We start from the raw sequence: 17,790 nt of genomic DNA, 5'->3' as shown, positions 1-17,790 counted from the left end.
CTTTAGGGAACATCCTCTCCACATCCACTATCTAGACCTTTCAGCTTTCATTGAGATCCCCCTTATTCTTTTAAACTCCAGTGAGCACAACCCGGAGCCATCAAACACTCCCGGAACATTGACCCTTTCATTCCCAGGATCATGTGAACCTCCTGGATCCTCTCCAATGCCAGCACATCTTCTTTTAGATAAGGGGCCCAAAACTGCTCACAATACTCCAAGTGTGGCCTTGGAATGAATTTTGAGAGGATGTTTCCAGGAGTGGGGGGAGCCTAGGATCAGAGGCCACAGCCTCTGAAAAGAGGGTTGTCCTTTTAGAAAAGAGATGAGGGATTTCTTCAGACAGAGGGTGGTGAATCTTTGGAATTCATTGCCACAGACAGCTGGAGACACTAACCTATGTTTAAAGCGGAGTTTGGTTCTTGATTAGCAAGGGTGTCGAGGGTAGAATGGGTTTAAAAGGAATAATAAATAAACCTTGATGGAATGGTGGAGCAGACTCAATGGGCTGAATGGCCTAATTCTGTTCCATTATTTTATGGTGTAAAGCAGGTGTTTCCCAGCCTGGGGGCCCACCAGCCCCCTTACTTAACGGTATTGGTCCATGGCATAAAAAAGGTTGGGGACCCTTGGTCTGAAGTATTTTGCAGAAGAGTTTAAACATTTTGCTGGATGTAGAGCAGGGGAACTATCTAGAAAAGGGCTGGATTGGGTGATGCTTCAAATGATCAAATCATTTCCACGTACTGTTCGTACAGATACAATTATTGCACAGTGCATTGAGGCAATGGCAGTGCTATCACTCGAGTTGAGTATGATGTTCTCCTGAGGGTTATCTATTGGTGGGTCCTCAGGTGTCTGTAGAGGCCGAACAGGGATCCACATATTCTGGTGCCGTGTGGGCATGAGTAAGTGGTGGCTGTGGTTGGTGTTGGGTCTTTTGACTGTTCAGTCTCCTTTAGGAGCTGCTGCTTGTTCTCTGGGGCACAGCAGAGGTCGTTCTCATGTAGCGCAGCTCCCTCTCAACCAGATTTCCTCCAGGTGTATCTGTTTGTGCAGTGCCCTCCCAGTTTTAGGTGTAATGTTAAATCTGTTCAGGCTGAGTTTGATGTTAACTTTGAAGCATTTCCATTGCCCCCCAGGTTACTTCAGCTGGGAGGAAAAGATTTGTTGAGGAAACGTGTTGGGCATCCAAATCACATCCCTGCCCATCGGATTTGATATTGCTTTACTGTGGTGGAGATACTGTTCGTGTTGGCCTCCTCCAGTACACTGGTGTCAGTGGGTCTGTCCTTCCAAATGATCCTTAAAATCTTTCCTAAGGATCTTTGGTGGCATTGTCCAGGGATTTCAGGTGTCTACCGTAGGTGTCCATGATGCAGTTCCATACAGTAATGTAGAACACACTACTGCTCAATGGACCAAATGTTTTGTTTTTGACCTATAGGTTGCCATCTTCAAGTTGAGGTAGTATAATGTGATGTAATGTAATATTTTAATTCCGATTCCCACTTCCGTTCTGACATGTCAATCCATGGCCTTATGCCAAGACGAGGACACCCTCAGGGTGAAGGAGCAGCACCTTATATTCTGCCTGGGCAGGAATATCGATTTCTCTCTCCCCCTCCTCTTCCTCTATTCCCTACTCTGGCCTCTTACCTCTTCACACCTGCCTATCACTAGTCTTTGGGTCTCCTCCTGCTTCCCTTTCTCCTATGGTCCAGTCTCCCTCCTATTAGATTCCTTCCTCTCCAGCCCTTTACCATTCCCACCCATCTGGCTTCACCTATCACCTCCCAGCTAGCCTCTTTGCCCTCTCCCCACTTATTCTGCCATCTTCCCCCTTTTTTCCCAGTCCTCATGAGAATGCCATCTGTGTATTCCTCTCCATAGATGCTGCCTGACTTGCTGAGTTCCTCGTGCCTTTTGTGTGTGTTGCTCAGTATAATGTGATGATCTCTTCTGAGCACTGGAGATGACTCTATGTAATCTGAATCTATTTGCCTGTTGTGATTCTGCTGAAAGCAAGATTTGCTTTGTAGCTTTGCCTTACTGTGTTCGTGCACCGAACACTAAACTCAGCCTGAATGTGCACCTCACACTTGCTGTTGTTTTCAGAATGCAGCGAGTGGGCGGAACAAGGAGAACGGTTCCGGGGGTGGCCGGCGAAGGGAGAGGTTCAGGAAGAGCTCGCCGTCTCTCGTTGGTCAGCAGACCGGCGAAGGCAAGCTGGCCGAGAAGGATGGGAGGGAGGAAGAGGCCAAGCCTGTCCAGAAGGAGATGGAGCAGGGGCAGCGCAAGTCGCCCCAGGAACTGGCCGCGGAGCCAAAGACGGCAGCGAGCTCTCTGCCGCCGGGGACCCCGCCCCCTGCCCCGCAGCCCCAGAAGCCAGAGGAAAAGCGGAAACGCGGGAGACCCCCTTCCTCCGGGCACGCAGGTGAGACGCGGCACTGGCCGGGCCTCCGGGCGTGGGGGCGGGCTGGGCGTAACTCGCAGCTAACCTTCCTCCCCGTGTCTTCGCCCCACCAGGTAGCCATTCTAAAGGGGCAGCCTCCCAGGATCGCCGGTTACTGCCATCGCGTCAAGGGGGCACCGGAACGGGGAAGAGGAAATGTGCCTCGGCTGCCTCGATGCTGTCCAAGCAAATGAAGTTCAGCAAAGCCTCGGGTCAGTGTCCCATCTAAGGGTCCAGAGGGAAAACTTCAGATCTGCAATGAGTGGAAGCGGGAGCAGGCCATTCAGCCCATCCTCTGGCTGCACCGTTTCACCTTCCTGTTACCCAGAACATAGAACAGTACAACACACTACAGGCCCTTCGGCCCCCATGTTATTCAACCCATTAACTTACTCCAAGGTTAATCTAACTCTTCCCTCCTACATAGCCCTCCATTTACCCTTCATCCAAGTACCACCTAAGCATCTAACGGTCTGTTAAATGTCCTGAATGTATCTGCCTCTGTCACCTCCCCCAGCAGCGCATTCCACACACTGTCCACTCTGTGTATAAAGAAAGCTCTCCCTTGCACTTTCCTCCAATCATCTTAAAATTATGTCTTCCCCTATTAGTTATTCCTGTCCTGTGGAAGAACTCTGTGGCTATCCACTCGATCTTATCTTATACACCTCTATCAAATCACCTCTAATCTCCTTCGCTCTAAAGAGAAAAGCCTTAGCTTGCTCAACCTATCTTCATAAAATATGCTCTGCAATCCAGCAACGCCCTGGTAAATCACCTCTTTAACCTCTTTAAAGCTTCCAAATCCTTCCTATAATGAGGCGACCAGAACGCAACACAATATTCCACGTGGGGTCGAACCAGGGTTTTATAGAGCTGCAGTATTTTCTCACAGCTCTTGAAATCAATCCCCTTACTAATGAAGGCCATCACACCTTCTGAACCACTCTGTCAACTTGCACAGCAACTTTGACGAATTTATGGACCCCAAAGTCTCTCTGTTCCTCCATGGTACTAAGAATCCTGCCATTAACCCTGTTCTCTGAAGCCTGGAAGTTCGACCTTCCAAAGTGAATCACTTCACACTCTTCCAGATTGAACTCCATTTGCCACTTCTGAGTTCAGCTCTGCATCCTTTCAGTGCTCTGTTCAAACACCATAATCCCTAGATTCACTTAACACACACAAATCTTAAGCAGTTTCCATCCTGAGTAATTTCAGAAACTGTGCCACCACAGCCCTTTATGCTACCTCCGAAGAAGTTTTGTATCACTGTCCTGAATGGCCAATTCTTCCTTTTATCTCTGTGATATCTAGGTCTAGCTGCTCTGGTCAGGGGAGGGACCCCTGTATTGCCCTAGGTGTTACTGCAAGCTCAAAAGAATAGTTTGCTTCTTCTCCGTGCTAATGCCAATCCCAGGAATTGCCCTGTTCAGAGTTTGCTGCCTATTGTTTCTTGCACATCTCTGATTATTTATCTCATCTTCTGTCGTCACAGCCACGCCTTCACCTGTCCAGGCCTCGTGTGTGAAATTCCCTCCGTCTCCACTCTCTTCTCCTTTACCTTTATTCCTTAGATCATTATTTCATGGTTAATGATCAGCTACGAATCACATCTTGCAGACAGCCTTTGTGCATAAGACATAGGATCAGAATTAGGCAACGCTGAGTCTGCACCGCCATTCCATCATGGCTGATTTATTATCCCCCTCAATCCCGTATTCCTCCCCGTAACCTCTGATGCCCTTACAAATGAAGAACCTATCAACCTCTGCCTTACATATACCCAATGACTTGACCTCTGCAGACGTCTGTGGCAATGAATTCAGAATCAGGTTTATTATCACCTGTGTATGTCATGAAATTTGTTGTTTTGTGGCAGCAATACAATCAGATATATGTATTATACACACGTAGACACATGTACATAAATATAAATATGATATATCAACACATACAAACAAACTGGATGAACTCAGCAGGGCACCCTGGGCACCATCCGTTGAAATTTGTCAGGACGAAGGGTCTCGGCCCAAAACGTTGGCTGCTCATTTCAACGGATGCTGCCCGACCTGCTGAGTTCATCCAGCTTGTTTGTACGTGTTGATTTGACCACAGCATCTGCAGTGTACTTTGTGTTAAATATGACAGGTGTGTGTGTGTGTGTGTATATATATATATATATACAGGTGTTCCCCCCCCCCCCCAAAGGTAGAGCATTCCTGTGAAACCTTTCTTAAGCCGAAATGGCGTAAAGCAAAGGACCATTAATTTATATGGGAAAAATTTTCATAAAAGCGAAAATCCTCTTTGTAATGCGAAAACAGGTTACTAATGTAGGCCTTTTGTAAAAGCGAAGTGGAGTAAAGCAAACATTTGTAAAGCAGGGGACGCCTGTGTGTGTGTGTATATACATACGTCTGAAGAAGTAATGCAAAAATAGTGAGGTACTGTTCATGGGTTGGTTCATAGTCCACACATTCACCACCCTCTGGCTAAAGAAATTCCTCTCCATCTCCAATCTAACGCCGTTTGAAGTTTTTAATGCTGGAAATCCAGAGTAACACATGCCGAGTGCTGGATGAACTCATCAGGTCAGACAGCATCTGTGGAGAGGAATAAAGAGTCAACAGTTCAGGCTGAGATCCTTCATCAGTCGTGACAGAGGGTCCAGGCCCTAAAACGACTGTTTATTTCCACGGATGCTGACTGACCTGCTGAATAACTCTGGATTTCCAGCATCTGCGGAACCTCATGAGCTCATCACTAACGCATATACCTTTATGTTGCTTGGACAGACCAGGGTCCACCCACAGGCAGCCAGGGGCAGAATAGGAGGCGGTCCTTGCGTCTTGCTTCTGGTGACAGCAACCCATCAACCACAAACACACCCAGTGATGGAGTGGAGCCCCGAGGCAAAGCAAAGGAGCCCGAGAAAGCAGAGGAAGGTGAAGTATTCGATGCTGCCTGTACTGTGCTTCCACCAAGTGTTCATCAATTTGAGGAAACAGCGAGCCTGCAGAGAGTTTAGGGGAATGGGCAAAGAGATGGCAAGTGAACTACAATGTTGGAAAGTGTATGGTCATGCACTTTGGTGGAAGAAATAAACAGGCAGACTATTATTTAGTTGGGGAGAGAATTCAAAATGCGGAGATGCAAAGAGACTTGGGAGTCCTTGTGCAAGAGACCCTAAAGGTGAACCTGCAGGTTGAGTTGGTTGTGAAGAAGGTGAATGCAATGTTGGTATTCATTTCTAGAGGTATAGAATATAAGAGCAGGGATGTGATGTTGAGGCTCAATAAGGTACTCGTGAGACCACACTTGGAGTATTGTGTGCAGTTGTGGGCTCCTTATTTCAGAAAGGATATACAGTCGGCCCTCCTTATCCGCGGGGGATTGGTTCCGGGACCCCCCACAGATACCAAAAAACGTGGATGCTCAAGTCCGTTATTTAACCTGTCCTACTGTGGTCGTCTTTAGGACCCAGCAGAACCCTGGACTTTATTTAACATGACTCAGTGCGGTGGACATTAGGACCTGGTGGTGCAGCTCTGAATCCACAGTGTTTCTGTTCACTAAAATAATGACGATTGAAAATAACGTGGAAGTATTAAAGCGATGGGAAAGAGGTGAAACTCCATCGGTCATTGGAAAAGCGTTAGGTTACGGTTGGTCAATGATCGGAACAATTTTAATGGAGCACGTGAAAGGCCCTGCCCCGATGAAAGCTACAATTATTACTAAGCAATGCAGTGGTTTAATTATTGAAATACATATGTTTCTTAAGTGTTTTATATGCAGAGAAGGGTAAAATATATACTATATACTAAGAAAAACGTTGACTAACTGACACTAAATAATACCGGATATACCTGTTCCAACTTCAAATCCTTCTTAAAGACGGACTCAGGAACAGAACTCGTTCATAACACGGGGACTGCCTGTACTTTTAAGTCATTTCTAGATTATTTATGATACATAATACAATGTAAATAGTTGTTATAGTGTATTGTTTAGGGAACAACGACAAGAAAAAAATAGTCTGTACATGTTCAAACAACGAGTACTGGAGAGAGAACTTCAGGGTTTTCCCAATCTGCGGTTGGTTGAATCCATTCATGTGCAATCCGCGGATAAGGAAGGCTGACTGTACTGACATTGGAGAGGGTTCAGAGAAGATTCACGAAAATGATTCCAGGAGTGAAAGGGTTACTGTATGAGGAACGTCTGGCGGCTCTTGGGCTGTATTCCCTGGAGTTCAGGAGAATGAGGGGGGATCTCATAGAAACATTCCAAACGTTAAAAAGCTTGAACAGATTAGATATGGCAAGGTTATTTCCCATGGTAGGGGTTTCTAGGACAAGAGGGCATGACTTCAGGATTGAAGGATGTCCTTTTAGAACAGAGATGTGGAGAAATTACTTTAGTCCAAGGGTAGTAAATCTGTAGAATTTGTTGCCACGAGCAGCTGTGGAGGCCAAGTTATTGGGTGCATTTAAGGCAGAGATAGATAGGTTCTTGATTAGCCAGGGCATCACAGGGTATGGGGTGAAAGCAGGGGAGTAGGGATGACTGGAAGAATTGGATCAGCCCATGATTGAATGGTGGAGCAGACTCGATGGACTGAATGGCCTTCTGCTCCTATATCTCATGGTCTTGATATGTCCATGTCTGCATACGTTCCAACCCCACCCCGGCACTCATTTGCCACCATTCTTGCAGCGCTCCATGTCGCTGTTCCTAACATCCAAACTTCTCTCAAACATTGAAATCGAGCTCTCATGCACCACTTGTGATGGCAGCTCATTCCACACTCTCATGACCTCTGAGTAAAGAAGTTTCCCCTTGTGTTCCCCTTAAACTTCTCACCTTTCACCCTTAATCCCAGACTTCTGGTTATAGGCCTTCCCATCTTCAGTGGAAAAAGCCTGCTTGCATTTACCCTATCTATACCCTTCATAATTTGTATCAAATCTCTTAATCTTCTACACTAAAGAATAAAGTCCTCACCCGTTCAGTCTTTCCCTGTAACTCGGGTCCTCCAGACCCGGCAACATCCTTGTAAATTTTCTCTGGAGGTCGGTGACCAAAACTGCACCCAATAGTCCAGATTAGGCCTCACCAATGTCTTACACAACTTCATCATAGCATCCCATCTCCTGTACTCAGTATATTGAGAGAATCTCCCACGTGGGTGGGATCTTTGATTATGCTGGCTACTTTACTGAGGCGATGAGAAGTGTAGACAAGAAGCCATAGAACAAAGGTTTCTAACCTAAAAATGCCATGGACCCCAACCATTAACTGAGGGGTCCATGGCATGGAGCAATGTCTGCGGTTTCTTGCAGTCATGTGCAGATCAGTTGTCACACTGAGCTGCAGTACATCCAGACAGAATGGTGCACTGATTTAAAAGTTAGTAAGAGTTGACAGGGACATGCTGAATTTCTGTGTGAAGGGAACAAAATGGGAGCTGTTAAGATTAGGATGATCGGCATACCCTCAGTGTCCTGAAGGTCCTGTTTCAATGCAGCACTTCTCCACGACTCTGTGATTTACATGCACTTTGCAAAGGATGCAGTGCTTCAAAGAAGGGTCTCGGCCCAAAACGCTGACTGTTTACTCTTTTGCTGAGTTCCTCCAGCGTTGCGTGTGCGTGCGTGTGTGTGTGTGTTGCCGTGATTTTATGAGCTGTATTGTGGTGGTGTGCTGAACTGCTTACAAGCTCTGTGACTGTGTTTGCTTCTCACAGCCGCAGCAGCGTCCGAGCCCCCAGCCGAGGCCCAGCAAGCCCCTGCTATCCAGGCCCGGTGTTCCCCCGAAGCTCCGGCCACCCCTTCGGCGCCCGAAGTCGCTGCTGCCGCTCCGGAGCCCCAGGCCAAAGAGGCAGCCAAAGCAGACTCCCCCGAGCCAAGCGCTGAGCCGAGAGAGGCTCCACCTGAAGCTGGTAAGACGGAAGTGGGTGCTGGTATTGCACAGATAGTGTGTGCTGAGGACGGTGCGCCGACTGCGTTGGTGTGGTTTATGAGAAAGGATGTGAAAAGTATGAGCTGGTAAAGGTTACCTGGGTCTCCTGATCAGCTGAATTCAGTCTTCAATACATTTGAAGATGCCTGGTGTGTGTTAGTCATGTGTTCCACAGGGAGGTCCATTATAATCGGGGTGCTACGGAAGCACAGTGGGTGGCGTAACACTGTTACAGCACCGGCCACCAGGATTCAATTCCTGCCACTGTGCGTAAGGAGTTTGCTCATTCTCCCATAACCTTGTCGGTTTCCTCCCACGTTCCAAAGACGTACGGGTCAATTTAGCTGTTACTGTGCTAAATCATTATTTGGGATGAAAGTAGAAAGGAGTATCGTGTGCACTGCCCCCGTCACGTTTCTCACCTCACCTGGAGAGAGAGCCTCTCCTCTGGCTCTCTAGGCGACTCCTAAAGGCATTAGAATTTGGAGATGTGGTGCTTCACTGTGGGGCTGTCAGAGGTCAGTCACCCTCTGCCCTTCTGTTGCTTAAATCCGTTCGGGATGGCATGGCCGCCTGACACTATTACAGTATCAGCGATCCGGGTTCAATTCCCGCTGCTGCCTGTAAGGAGTTTGTACGTTCTCCCAGTTCCTCCCACATTCGAAAGATGGTTAGTCGATTAATTGGTTATATGGGTGTAAGAGCCTTGCTCTATCTTTAAAATAAAAACGTGACTTCACTGTTTTCAGCAGTAATGTTGCGATTATAAGGCATTTTATTTTTTTGGAAAGTGGAAGAGAGGGCACCTTCTCACACCCTCCCCCCCCCCCCCCCTTCAGAAGCATCATCCCTCTCTCCCACATTTAGGAAAGACACTTTCCGACAGTGCACAGGACCCACAAGTAATTCTCTTCTGTTTTCCTCTTCTCAGCTCCTGTTGTGAAGCGTGTGCCTCGATCCCAGAACCCAAACAGATACAGTAGGGAACCCTGTATGTTTCTGTCATAGCGAGCCCAGCAAGAGCTTGCTGCTGCGACGTCCCTATCCGTCCGCCTGCTGCCTCTGTGGGTGCGCGCGTGTGTGTGAGAGAGCACGGGTGTGTGCGCGTGTGTGGGCAGGTGTGACCGCGGGTGGGAGTGCAAGCACGTGTCTATGTGTCCTTCTGCTTATCCACGCTAACAACGCTTGTGTACGGGCTGTGTGAAGCACGAGCAGGAGAACTTCATCGCCGGTTAGCCTCCAGAATAACGGGACGTGCCTGAGTTACAGACTAACAGGGCTTGTTTAAGTTCCAGATTCTCGTAAGTAATGACAGAGAAACGGTGCTTGTCTCAGTTCCGGTTTCTTGTCAGTAATGGGGCAGACCCCAGTGGCAGAGCAGAGGGGGCGGGCCGAGTGGCGGGACAGACGGGGGCGGGCCAGTGGTGGAGGAGGTAGAGACGGGCCTTGTTTGTTCACCAGAAGGCTCTAGTGTTGCGGTTCCTTAGTCCATACTGCAACCAACGCCGGCGGTGGAAATGAAATGGAAACAATACCTCACAAGCTGGGTGGCATCTGTAGAGAGAAGTGCTTGAGATAATAGTGTGGTTCAGTGGACTTTCAACAGAACCATTGTGGGTTACTATTGGGCCACAGATTCTGGACTCGAGATTCGGACGTGGAAATCTTAACCAATACGCACTAGGTGCTACAGGAACTCAGCAGGTCAGGCAGCGTCTATGGAGGGGAATGGACAGTCGTCGTTTTGGGTCCAAGCCACTTCATGGGGACTGGATGAAGACCCAAACCATTGACTGTTCATTCCTCTTCTTAGATGCTGCCGTTTAGGCCACCTGCTGAGTTCCTCCATGTTGCTCAAGAAATGCTCATGCTGTGAGGAACTCAATCCTGTCCGTTGTGTGCTATTTGGAGGAATTGAACCATTCGGTGTCTTCTGTGCAGGGGATTTTCCCGTTGACGTCTGTGGCTGATGCGTGTTGAAACACTTGCTTCCCGCATATCCTTGCTGTCGACAGGCGGGTGAATGGGGAGCCAAGTCAGTGGCCCCGGTCAGAAGTTGGTGTAGAGTAACTCCCCACTTTCTCCATCTTCTGACTTTGTATATAACCAACCTTGCTCAAGGCCACGTTGTACCCTTCTTCCTGCTGCCTTCCCTGCTCTGCTCCTGAAGACAAACCCCTTGTGTGACTGAAGTCATTCATCGTCCAGCAGCCAGTCACATTGAGTGTAATTCTGTTGGAGTGCCAGCAACCCAGGCTCAGTTCTGCCACTCTCTACTTAGACCTCTTTTCTGTGATCTCGTTACCCTGCCGGGGCAAGTCTTAATGCAGGGATTTTGACCCAAAGTGTCGACACTCTCCCCGCCCCACATAGACACCGTTTGAGCCGCTGAGTTCCTCCAGCAGGTTGCAGCTTTCTTAGAGAGGGCACTACAGGACAGAAACAGGCCCTTCAGCCCATCTAGTCATTGCCAGACTTATTCTGCCATCAGCCCACACCCGGATGGTAGCCCTCTGAATCTCCCCCATCCATGTATTTATCCAAACTTCTCTCAAGTGGTGAAATTAGATCAGTATCCACCACTTCCTTTCCACGCTCTCACCACCCTGAGTGAAGAAGTTCACCCCAAACTCTTCACCTTTCACCCTTAGCCCATGATCTTTGGTGCTAGTCTCACACCAACCTCAGTGGAAAAAGCCTGCTTGCATTTACCCTATCTATACCCCTCACGATTCCTTGCAGTTTGTTTGGAAACAAAGGCACGGTTGTGGCTAGGATTGCTGTCCCCCGCTGTTGAACACTCTGTCTTACTCCTTGATGGTAATATTGACATAACCAGCAGGGTGCTTTTCCTTGCTTCACACTCTGAGCATAACAGCCAAGTGGATCTTGCTGTCACTGCACTAGCTTAACGTAACAGTAACTCCTCTCTAAGCTGCTGATGTATGGTGGGCTGGAGGGGGGGTGTAGGGCAAGAGAGTTGCCAAATGATTTTAGAAACACTTTTTCCTTACTTCTCTCCTCTTACCCTCTCCTACCCCGATTCTCCCTCAGTAACCAATGCTGCCCAGAGCCCTGAGGAACAGCTCCCACCCAAGGCGTTGATCATTGACCTGGACCACAACAAGTTCAAGTGCAAGATTGCCGAGTGCTCGAAGGCGTTCCGCAAGGCCAAGATGCTGCACTACCACATGAAGTACTACCACGGTATTGAGAAGGCAGAGTCGGAGCAGGGGTCCCCCAAGCGGAGCATGCAGACCCGCGGCTCCTGCCCCTCGGAAACCGAGTCGCTCCTGGACAGTCCCAAGAGACGCCGCACCACCTCGGGATCCTTGCGTGAGTATCTAGCCATGGGGTCAAGTGTGTGTCGCAGGAGCAGGCAGTTCGGTCCATCGAAACTGTGCTGGCCCTTTACCAGCTACTTTGTTACAGATTGTAATTTCATGATTAGATTTTTCTCCAAATTGCAGAAATGTTTAATGTATTTAAATCGTTCAGTTGTCAACGGATTGGAACACATGTGTCCAGCTGACTAGCCCTGAACTCTGACTACTGCTGGAGACAGGCAGTCAATTTGCTATCATGTCATACAACCATAAAGTACAGGGACAAATTAGGCCATTTGGCCCATCAAGCCTGCTCTGCCATTCGGTCATGGCCTGATTTATTAACCCTTGCAACATCATTCTCCTGCCTTCTCCCTTTGACAGTGTTACTAATAATGTACCTATAAAGTCCTGAAGAAGGGTCTCAGCCTGAAGCGGCCCAAGATGCTGCCTGGCCTGCTGAGTTTCTCCAGCATTTCGTATGTGTTGCTTTGGATTTCCAACATCTGCAGACTTTCTCATGTTCTAAAGTACCTATCAACCTGTGGCAATGAATTCCACAGATTCAATATCCTTTAGCTAAAGAAATTCTTTCTCATCTCTATTCTGAAGCTGTGCTCTCTGGGCCTAGACTCCATCACTATTGGGAACATCCTCTCCACGTCCTCTCTTCCAGGCTTTTCAATATTTATAGGTGTCACTGAGATTTCCTCTCACCCCACCCATTCTTTTGGACTCCTGCAAGTACAGGCCCAGAACCATCAAATGCTTCTCGTAGTTTCATACCTGTAATCATTCTTGTGAACTTCCTCTGGAACCTCTCCAATGCCAGCACATCCTTTCTTCGATAAGGGCCCAGAACTACTCTCAGTACTCCGAGTGCAGTCTATAGATGCCTTATATATCCTTTTATATTCTTGTCTTCTTGAGAAACGAATGCTAACATTGCATTTGCCTTCTTCACCACTGACTTAACTTGCAAGTTAACATTTAGGAATCCTGCACTAGGACTCCCAAGTACCTCTGCACCCCCAAGTTCTGAATTTCCTCCTCATTTAGAACATAGTCCTTTGCTCCTTCTACCAAAGTGCCTGAGTATACGCTTCCTGACGTTGTATTCCATCTGCTGCGTCTTTGCCCGTTAATGTACGTCCGGTGTGAACACTGAAGGTGCTGCCTATCATTTGGTCAATCACTCCAGTAGGAAGCAGGTCTCAAAGGCGGCGTTTGTGTTCCCTTTCAGATGGGTCCCAGAGCACGTCCCAGCGGGACACCCCATCGTCCAGCGTTGACCTGAAAGCCGCGAAGCTGAACGAGAAGAGGCGCATTTCAGCCCCGTCCTCCCTTGAATTGTCTGCTCAGACCAGGCTGTCCCTGCGGGACAAGAGCAAGGACAACCAGGTGGAGAGGTCCCACAGGAGGCTGCAGGATCGGGAAAGGGGCTTCGTGGACAGTGGTGAGAAAGAGGGGATGAGTTTGTACCCTGAGAATTTCCCACCTTGGAGAAGCTGCCTCTAGTTCTGCCTATTTGTGAGAATTATCCCCAGAAAGAAAGGGTTAACGTACAAGAAGTATTCGAAGGCTCTGGGCCTGCTGGAGTTTAAACTAATGAGAGAGGATCTCACTGAAACCTATTGTATATTGAAAGGCCTAGATAGAGTGGATCTGGAGAGGATGCTCCCTATAGTGGGGGTTCATGGTCCAGAGTACGCTGCCTCAATAGAGGAACGTCCCTTTAGAACAGAGATGAGGAGGAATTTCTTTAGTCAGAAGGTGGTGAGTCTGTGAAATTCATTGGCACAGTCACTTGGTATGTTTAAAGTGGAGGTTGCTGGGTTCTTGATTAGTAAGGACATCCAAGGTTACAGGAAGAAGGCAAAATAAAAATATGGAAATTATATATAGGCCTCAATAGTAGGCAGGATATGGCATTGAGATTGCAAATGGAAAAGATAAAGCCTTGTAGTAAGGGTAATAGCACAATTGTAATGGGGGACTTCAATATGCAAGGGGATTGGGAAACTCAGGTTGGTGTCGGATCACAAGCGAGGGAACTTGTTGAATGCCAGGAGGTGGCTTTTTAGAGCAGCTTGTGCTTTGGGAAAGCCTATCTTAGCTTGGGTGTGGTGTAATAACGTGGATCTTATTAGTCAGCTTAACATAAAGGAACCCTTGGGAAGTAATGATCATAATACTGCAGTTTGAGAGGGAGAAGCATAGCTCACACGTATCAGTGTCGCAGTGGAATTACAGAGGCATGAGAGAGGAACTTGTCCAGGTGGGTTGGAGGAGGATACGGCAGAGCAGGGATGACTGAAGTTTCTGGGAATAGTTCACAAGACACAGGATAGATATGTCCCACAGAAGTAGTTCTCAAATGACAGGGGTGGGCAACCGTGGCTGATAAAGGAAGTTAAGGACTGCATAATAGCCAAGGAAGGGCCATATAAGGTAGCAAAAGTGAGTGGGCAGTAGGATGACTGGGAAGCTTTTAAAATCCACCAAGAGGCAACTAAAAAAGCTATAAGAAAGGAAGAGATGAAATATGAGGGCAAACTAGCCAATGATATAAAGCAGGATACTGAAAGTTTTTTTCTGTTATATAAAGAGTAAAAGGATGGTGGGAATTGATATTGGACCACTGAAAAATGATAAGGTAGTAATGGGGAACAAAGAAATGGCAGATGAACTTAATAAGTACTTTGCTTCAGTGTTTACTGTGGAAGACACTAGCTATAAGCTATATGCCAGAGGTCCATGAGAGTCGGACCAGAAGTGAGTGCCATCACTATTACAAAGGAAAAAGTGCTGGGCAAACTCAAAATCTTAAAGTGGATAAGTCACCTGGACCAGATGGACTACATCCCAGAGTCCTGAGAGAGGTTGCTATTGAGATAACAGATGCATTGATCATGATCTTTCAAGAATCACTTGATTCAGGCATGGTCCCGGAGGACTGGAAGATTGCAAATGTCACTCCACTCTTTAAGAAGGGAGGAAGTTACAGGCCAGATAGCCTAACCTCAGTGGATGGGAAAGTGTTGAAGTACATTATTAAGGACGAAGTTTCGGGGTACTTGGAGACTGATGATAAATACGTCAAAGTCAGCATGGTTTCTGTAAAGGGAATTCTCACCTGACAAATATGCTAGAGTTCTTCGAGGAAGTAACAAGCAGGGTGGACAAAGGAGAGGCAGTGGATGTCATTCACTTAGATTTTTAAAAGGTATTTGATGAAGTGCCACACATGAGGTTGCTTAATAAGATAAAATCCTATGGTGTTACAGGAAATCCTATAGTGTTTCATGGATAGAGGAATGGCTGACAGGCAGGAGGCAGTGAGTGGGAATAAAGGGGGCCTTTTCTGGTTGGCTGGTGGTGACTAGTGATGTTCCTCAGGGGTCAGTATTGGGACCGCTGCTTTTCACATTGTTTGTCAATGGTTTAGATAATGGAATTGTTGGCTTTGTGGCAAAGTTTGCGGATGATACGAAGACAGGTGGAGAGTTAGGTAGTGCTGAGGAAGCAATGCGATTACAGCAGGACAGACAAATCGGAAGAATTAGCAAAAAGTGGTTAGTGGAATTCAGTGTTGAGACATGTATAATAATGCATTTTAGTAAAAGGAACAATACTGCATACTGTTACCTAAATGGTGAGAAACTTCAAACATCAGAGGTGTAGAGGGACTTGGGAGTCCTTGTGCAAGACTCCCTGAAGGTCAATTCACAGATTGAGTCTGTAGTAAAGAAGGCAAATGCAATATTGACATTTATTTCAAGGGGTATAAAATATAAAAGCAAGAACATAATGCTGAGGGTTTATAGGACACTTGTCAAGCCACACTTGGAGTATCATCAACAGTTTTGGGCTCCATATCTCAGAAAGGATGTGTTGTCATTGGAGAGGAGGTTCATGAGGATGATTCTGGGAAAGAAAGGGGAACATATGTAGAGCGTTTGGCAGCTTGGAGCCTGTATTCATTAGAATTGAGAAGAATGCATGGGTATCTCATTGAAACCTACTGAATGCTGGAAGGACTAAACAGGGTGGATGTGGAGAGAATGTTTTCTATGGTGGGGGTATCCAGAACTGGAGGGCACAGCCTCAAAATTGAGGGCAACCTCTTAGAACAGAAGTAAGGAGGATTTTTTTTTAAAGCCAGAGAGTGGTGAATCTGGAATGCTCCGCCACAGGCTGTGGTGGAGGCCAAGTCCGAGGGTATATTTAAAGTGGAAGTCGTTAATTCCTGATTGCTCAATATGGAGCAGAGAGTGAATCTGTAAATCTGGCAGGGGCAAAGGATGTTGGGAATGGTGAGGGTGGAGAAACGCTGGAGAGGTGGGGGGGGGGACGGACAGGTGGCAGAGGAGAGCCGGGGCGGGTGCAGGTACACCCAGCCCTGAGACCCCAGGCAAGGTCATTTGATTCCAAACAATTAGGCTATTGATTATTACAGAATGTCTCTCTGGTGCTTCTTGCTCCCTTCCCACTCTCAGTCCACGAAAGAGACCCATATCAGAATCGGTGTATCATTACCTGCATGTGTTATGAAATCTGCAGCAGCAGTACAGTGTAATACATAAAAATACTACTGGACTGTGTAAAAGGCTTAGGCACCCTAGTGCCTGAGACCATACTGTATTTCTGATGGTCTCATGGTTAGAGAAGTGCCTAAGATGTTTCCCTTGGGCTGCTGGGTCTTATTTCTGGTGGTCACCAGCAACTGATCATTATCCTTTTGGTAGATAACGGGATTGTTTCCAGTTACTGTGGTCTTGTCCTGACACGTCAGGGATCTATGGCTGCTGTGCCACTCCGAGATCAAGACTCAGATTTATTTATCACACGGACATCGAAACAAACAGTGAAATGCATAGTTTACGTTAACGACCAACCCATCCGAGGATGTGCAGGGGACAGCCCAAACGCAAGACTTGCCACAAGTTTCAGTGCCAACATAGCATATCCACCATGCTCAGCAGAACAACACAGAACACAACAAACCCTGTTTTCCCCCCTCCCACCCACACATGTACACAGTCCCCTAACCTCAGGAAGGTCAAGGCCTCGATATCGGACTGCCAATTCAAGCCTCAATCCTCATAATCAACTCCTGTCACCAAGCACTAAGCCTCAAGCTCTGCTCTCACTGATTTGTGAACCTGGGGGAGAGGAGTGGTTGGTGGTGTTTGACACTTACCCCTCTTGTCCATTCCTGTCCGTGTACCTCTCAAAGTGTCTTCGAAGTGTTGTTAATGTATTTGGAATCATGTGTCCAGTTTTGATCACTCTGCTGTCGAAAAGATATCATTAAGCTGGAAAGATAGCTGAGAAGATTGTTGGCTGGACTTGAGAGACTGAGCTTTGGAGAGAGCTTGGGACTTCCCTCACGTAGTGTGGGAAAATGTGGGGTGATCTTATAGGAGTGTGTAATATCATCGGCTGGTGGGTGGTGTGGTGGCATCGACACTGGACTTCGAAGTGGATGCTCCTGTTCGAATCAGGCTGGGTCCCAGCCTGGACAGCAGCACTATCTGCATGGAAGAAAGGCCTGGTAATATACTTCTGCATCTTGCCACGAAAACTACACAATCCATAGGGTCACCATGAGTCGAATGTTGAAAGGGTTGGACAGAGTAGATGTGGAAAAGCTGTTTCCCTTGGTGAGTGAGTCCAAGACAAGAGGTCACAGTCTTAAGAATTAGAGGGTACCCATTTAAAACAGAGCTGAGGAGAAATTTTTTTAGCCAGAAGGTCGTGGATTTATGGAATTTGTTGCCACATACAGCTGAGTCCCAATCATTGAGGGTGTTTAAGGAAGAGATTGATAGGTATCTAATTAGGTAATTGATAGGTATCTAATTAGTCAGGGTATCAAGGGATATGGGGGGAAAAAGCTGGAAATTGGAACTAGATGGGAGAATAGTTTAGCTCATGGTGGAGTGGCGGAGCAGACTTGATGGGCCGAATGGCCTACTTCTGCTCCTTTGTCTTGTGATCTTGTGAGTCGACGGCACTCAATAACAACAATATAATCAT

At 47.3% G+C, this 17,790-nt stretch overlaps 1 protein-coding gene across 5 annotated transcripts in view; it reads left to right on the top strand.

Moving 5' to 3' along the window:
• Positions 1 to 17,790, top strand: part of LOC132399936 (PHD finger protein 20-like) — a 100,203-nt gene that overhangs the window by 44,669 nt on the left and 37,744 nt on the right. For 2 of the 5 annotated variants that reach the window (XM_059980886.1, XM_059980889.1), the window contains exons 6-12: positions 2,119 to 2,437; positions 2,530 to 2,667; positions 5,254 to 5,403; positions 8,208 to 8,402; positions 9,354 to 9,413; positions 11,477 to 11,758; positions 12,992 to 13,204. In XM_059980886.1, coding sequence (XP_059836869.1) covers positions 2,119 to 2,437; positions 2,530 to 2,667; positions 5,254 to 5,403; positions 8,208 to 8,402; positions 9,354 to 9,413; positions 11,477 to 11,758; positions 12,992 to 13,204 — 1,357 coding nt within the window. The remainder of the gene's footprint in view (positions 1 to 2,118; positions 2,438 to 2,529; positions 2,668 to 5,253; positions 5,404 to 8,207; positions 8,403 to 9,353; positions 9,414 to 11,476; positions 11,759 to 12,991; positions 13,205 to 17,790) is intronic. The other 3 variants (XM_059980887.1, XM_059980891.1, XM_059980888.1) reach the window with 3 other exon arrangements.

The sequence above is a fragment of the Hypanus sabinus genome, chromosome 9 (genome assembly GCF_030144855.1).
Source record: "Hypanus sabinus isolate sHypSab1 chromosome 9, sHypSab1.hap1, whole genome shotgun sequence".
Lineage (NCBI taxonomy): Eukaryota > Metazoa > Chordata > Chondrichthyes > Myliobatiformes > Dasyatidae > Hypanus > Hypanus sabinus.
The sequence above is the reverse complement of the archived record's forward strand: the minus strand, read 5'-3'. Positions and strand labels throughout refer to the sequence as shown.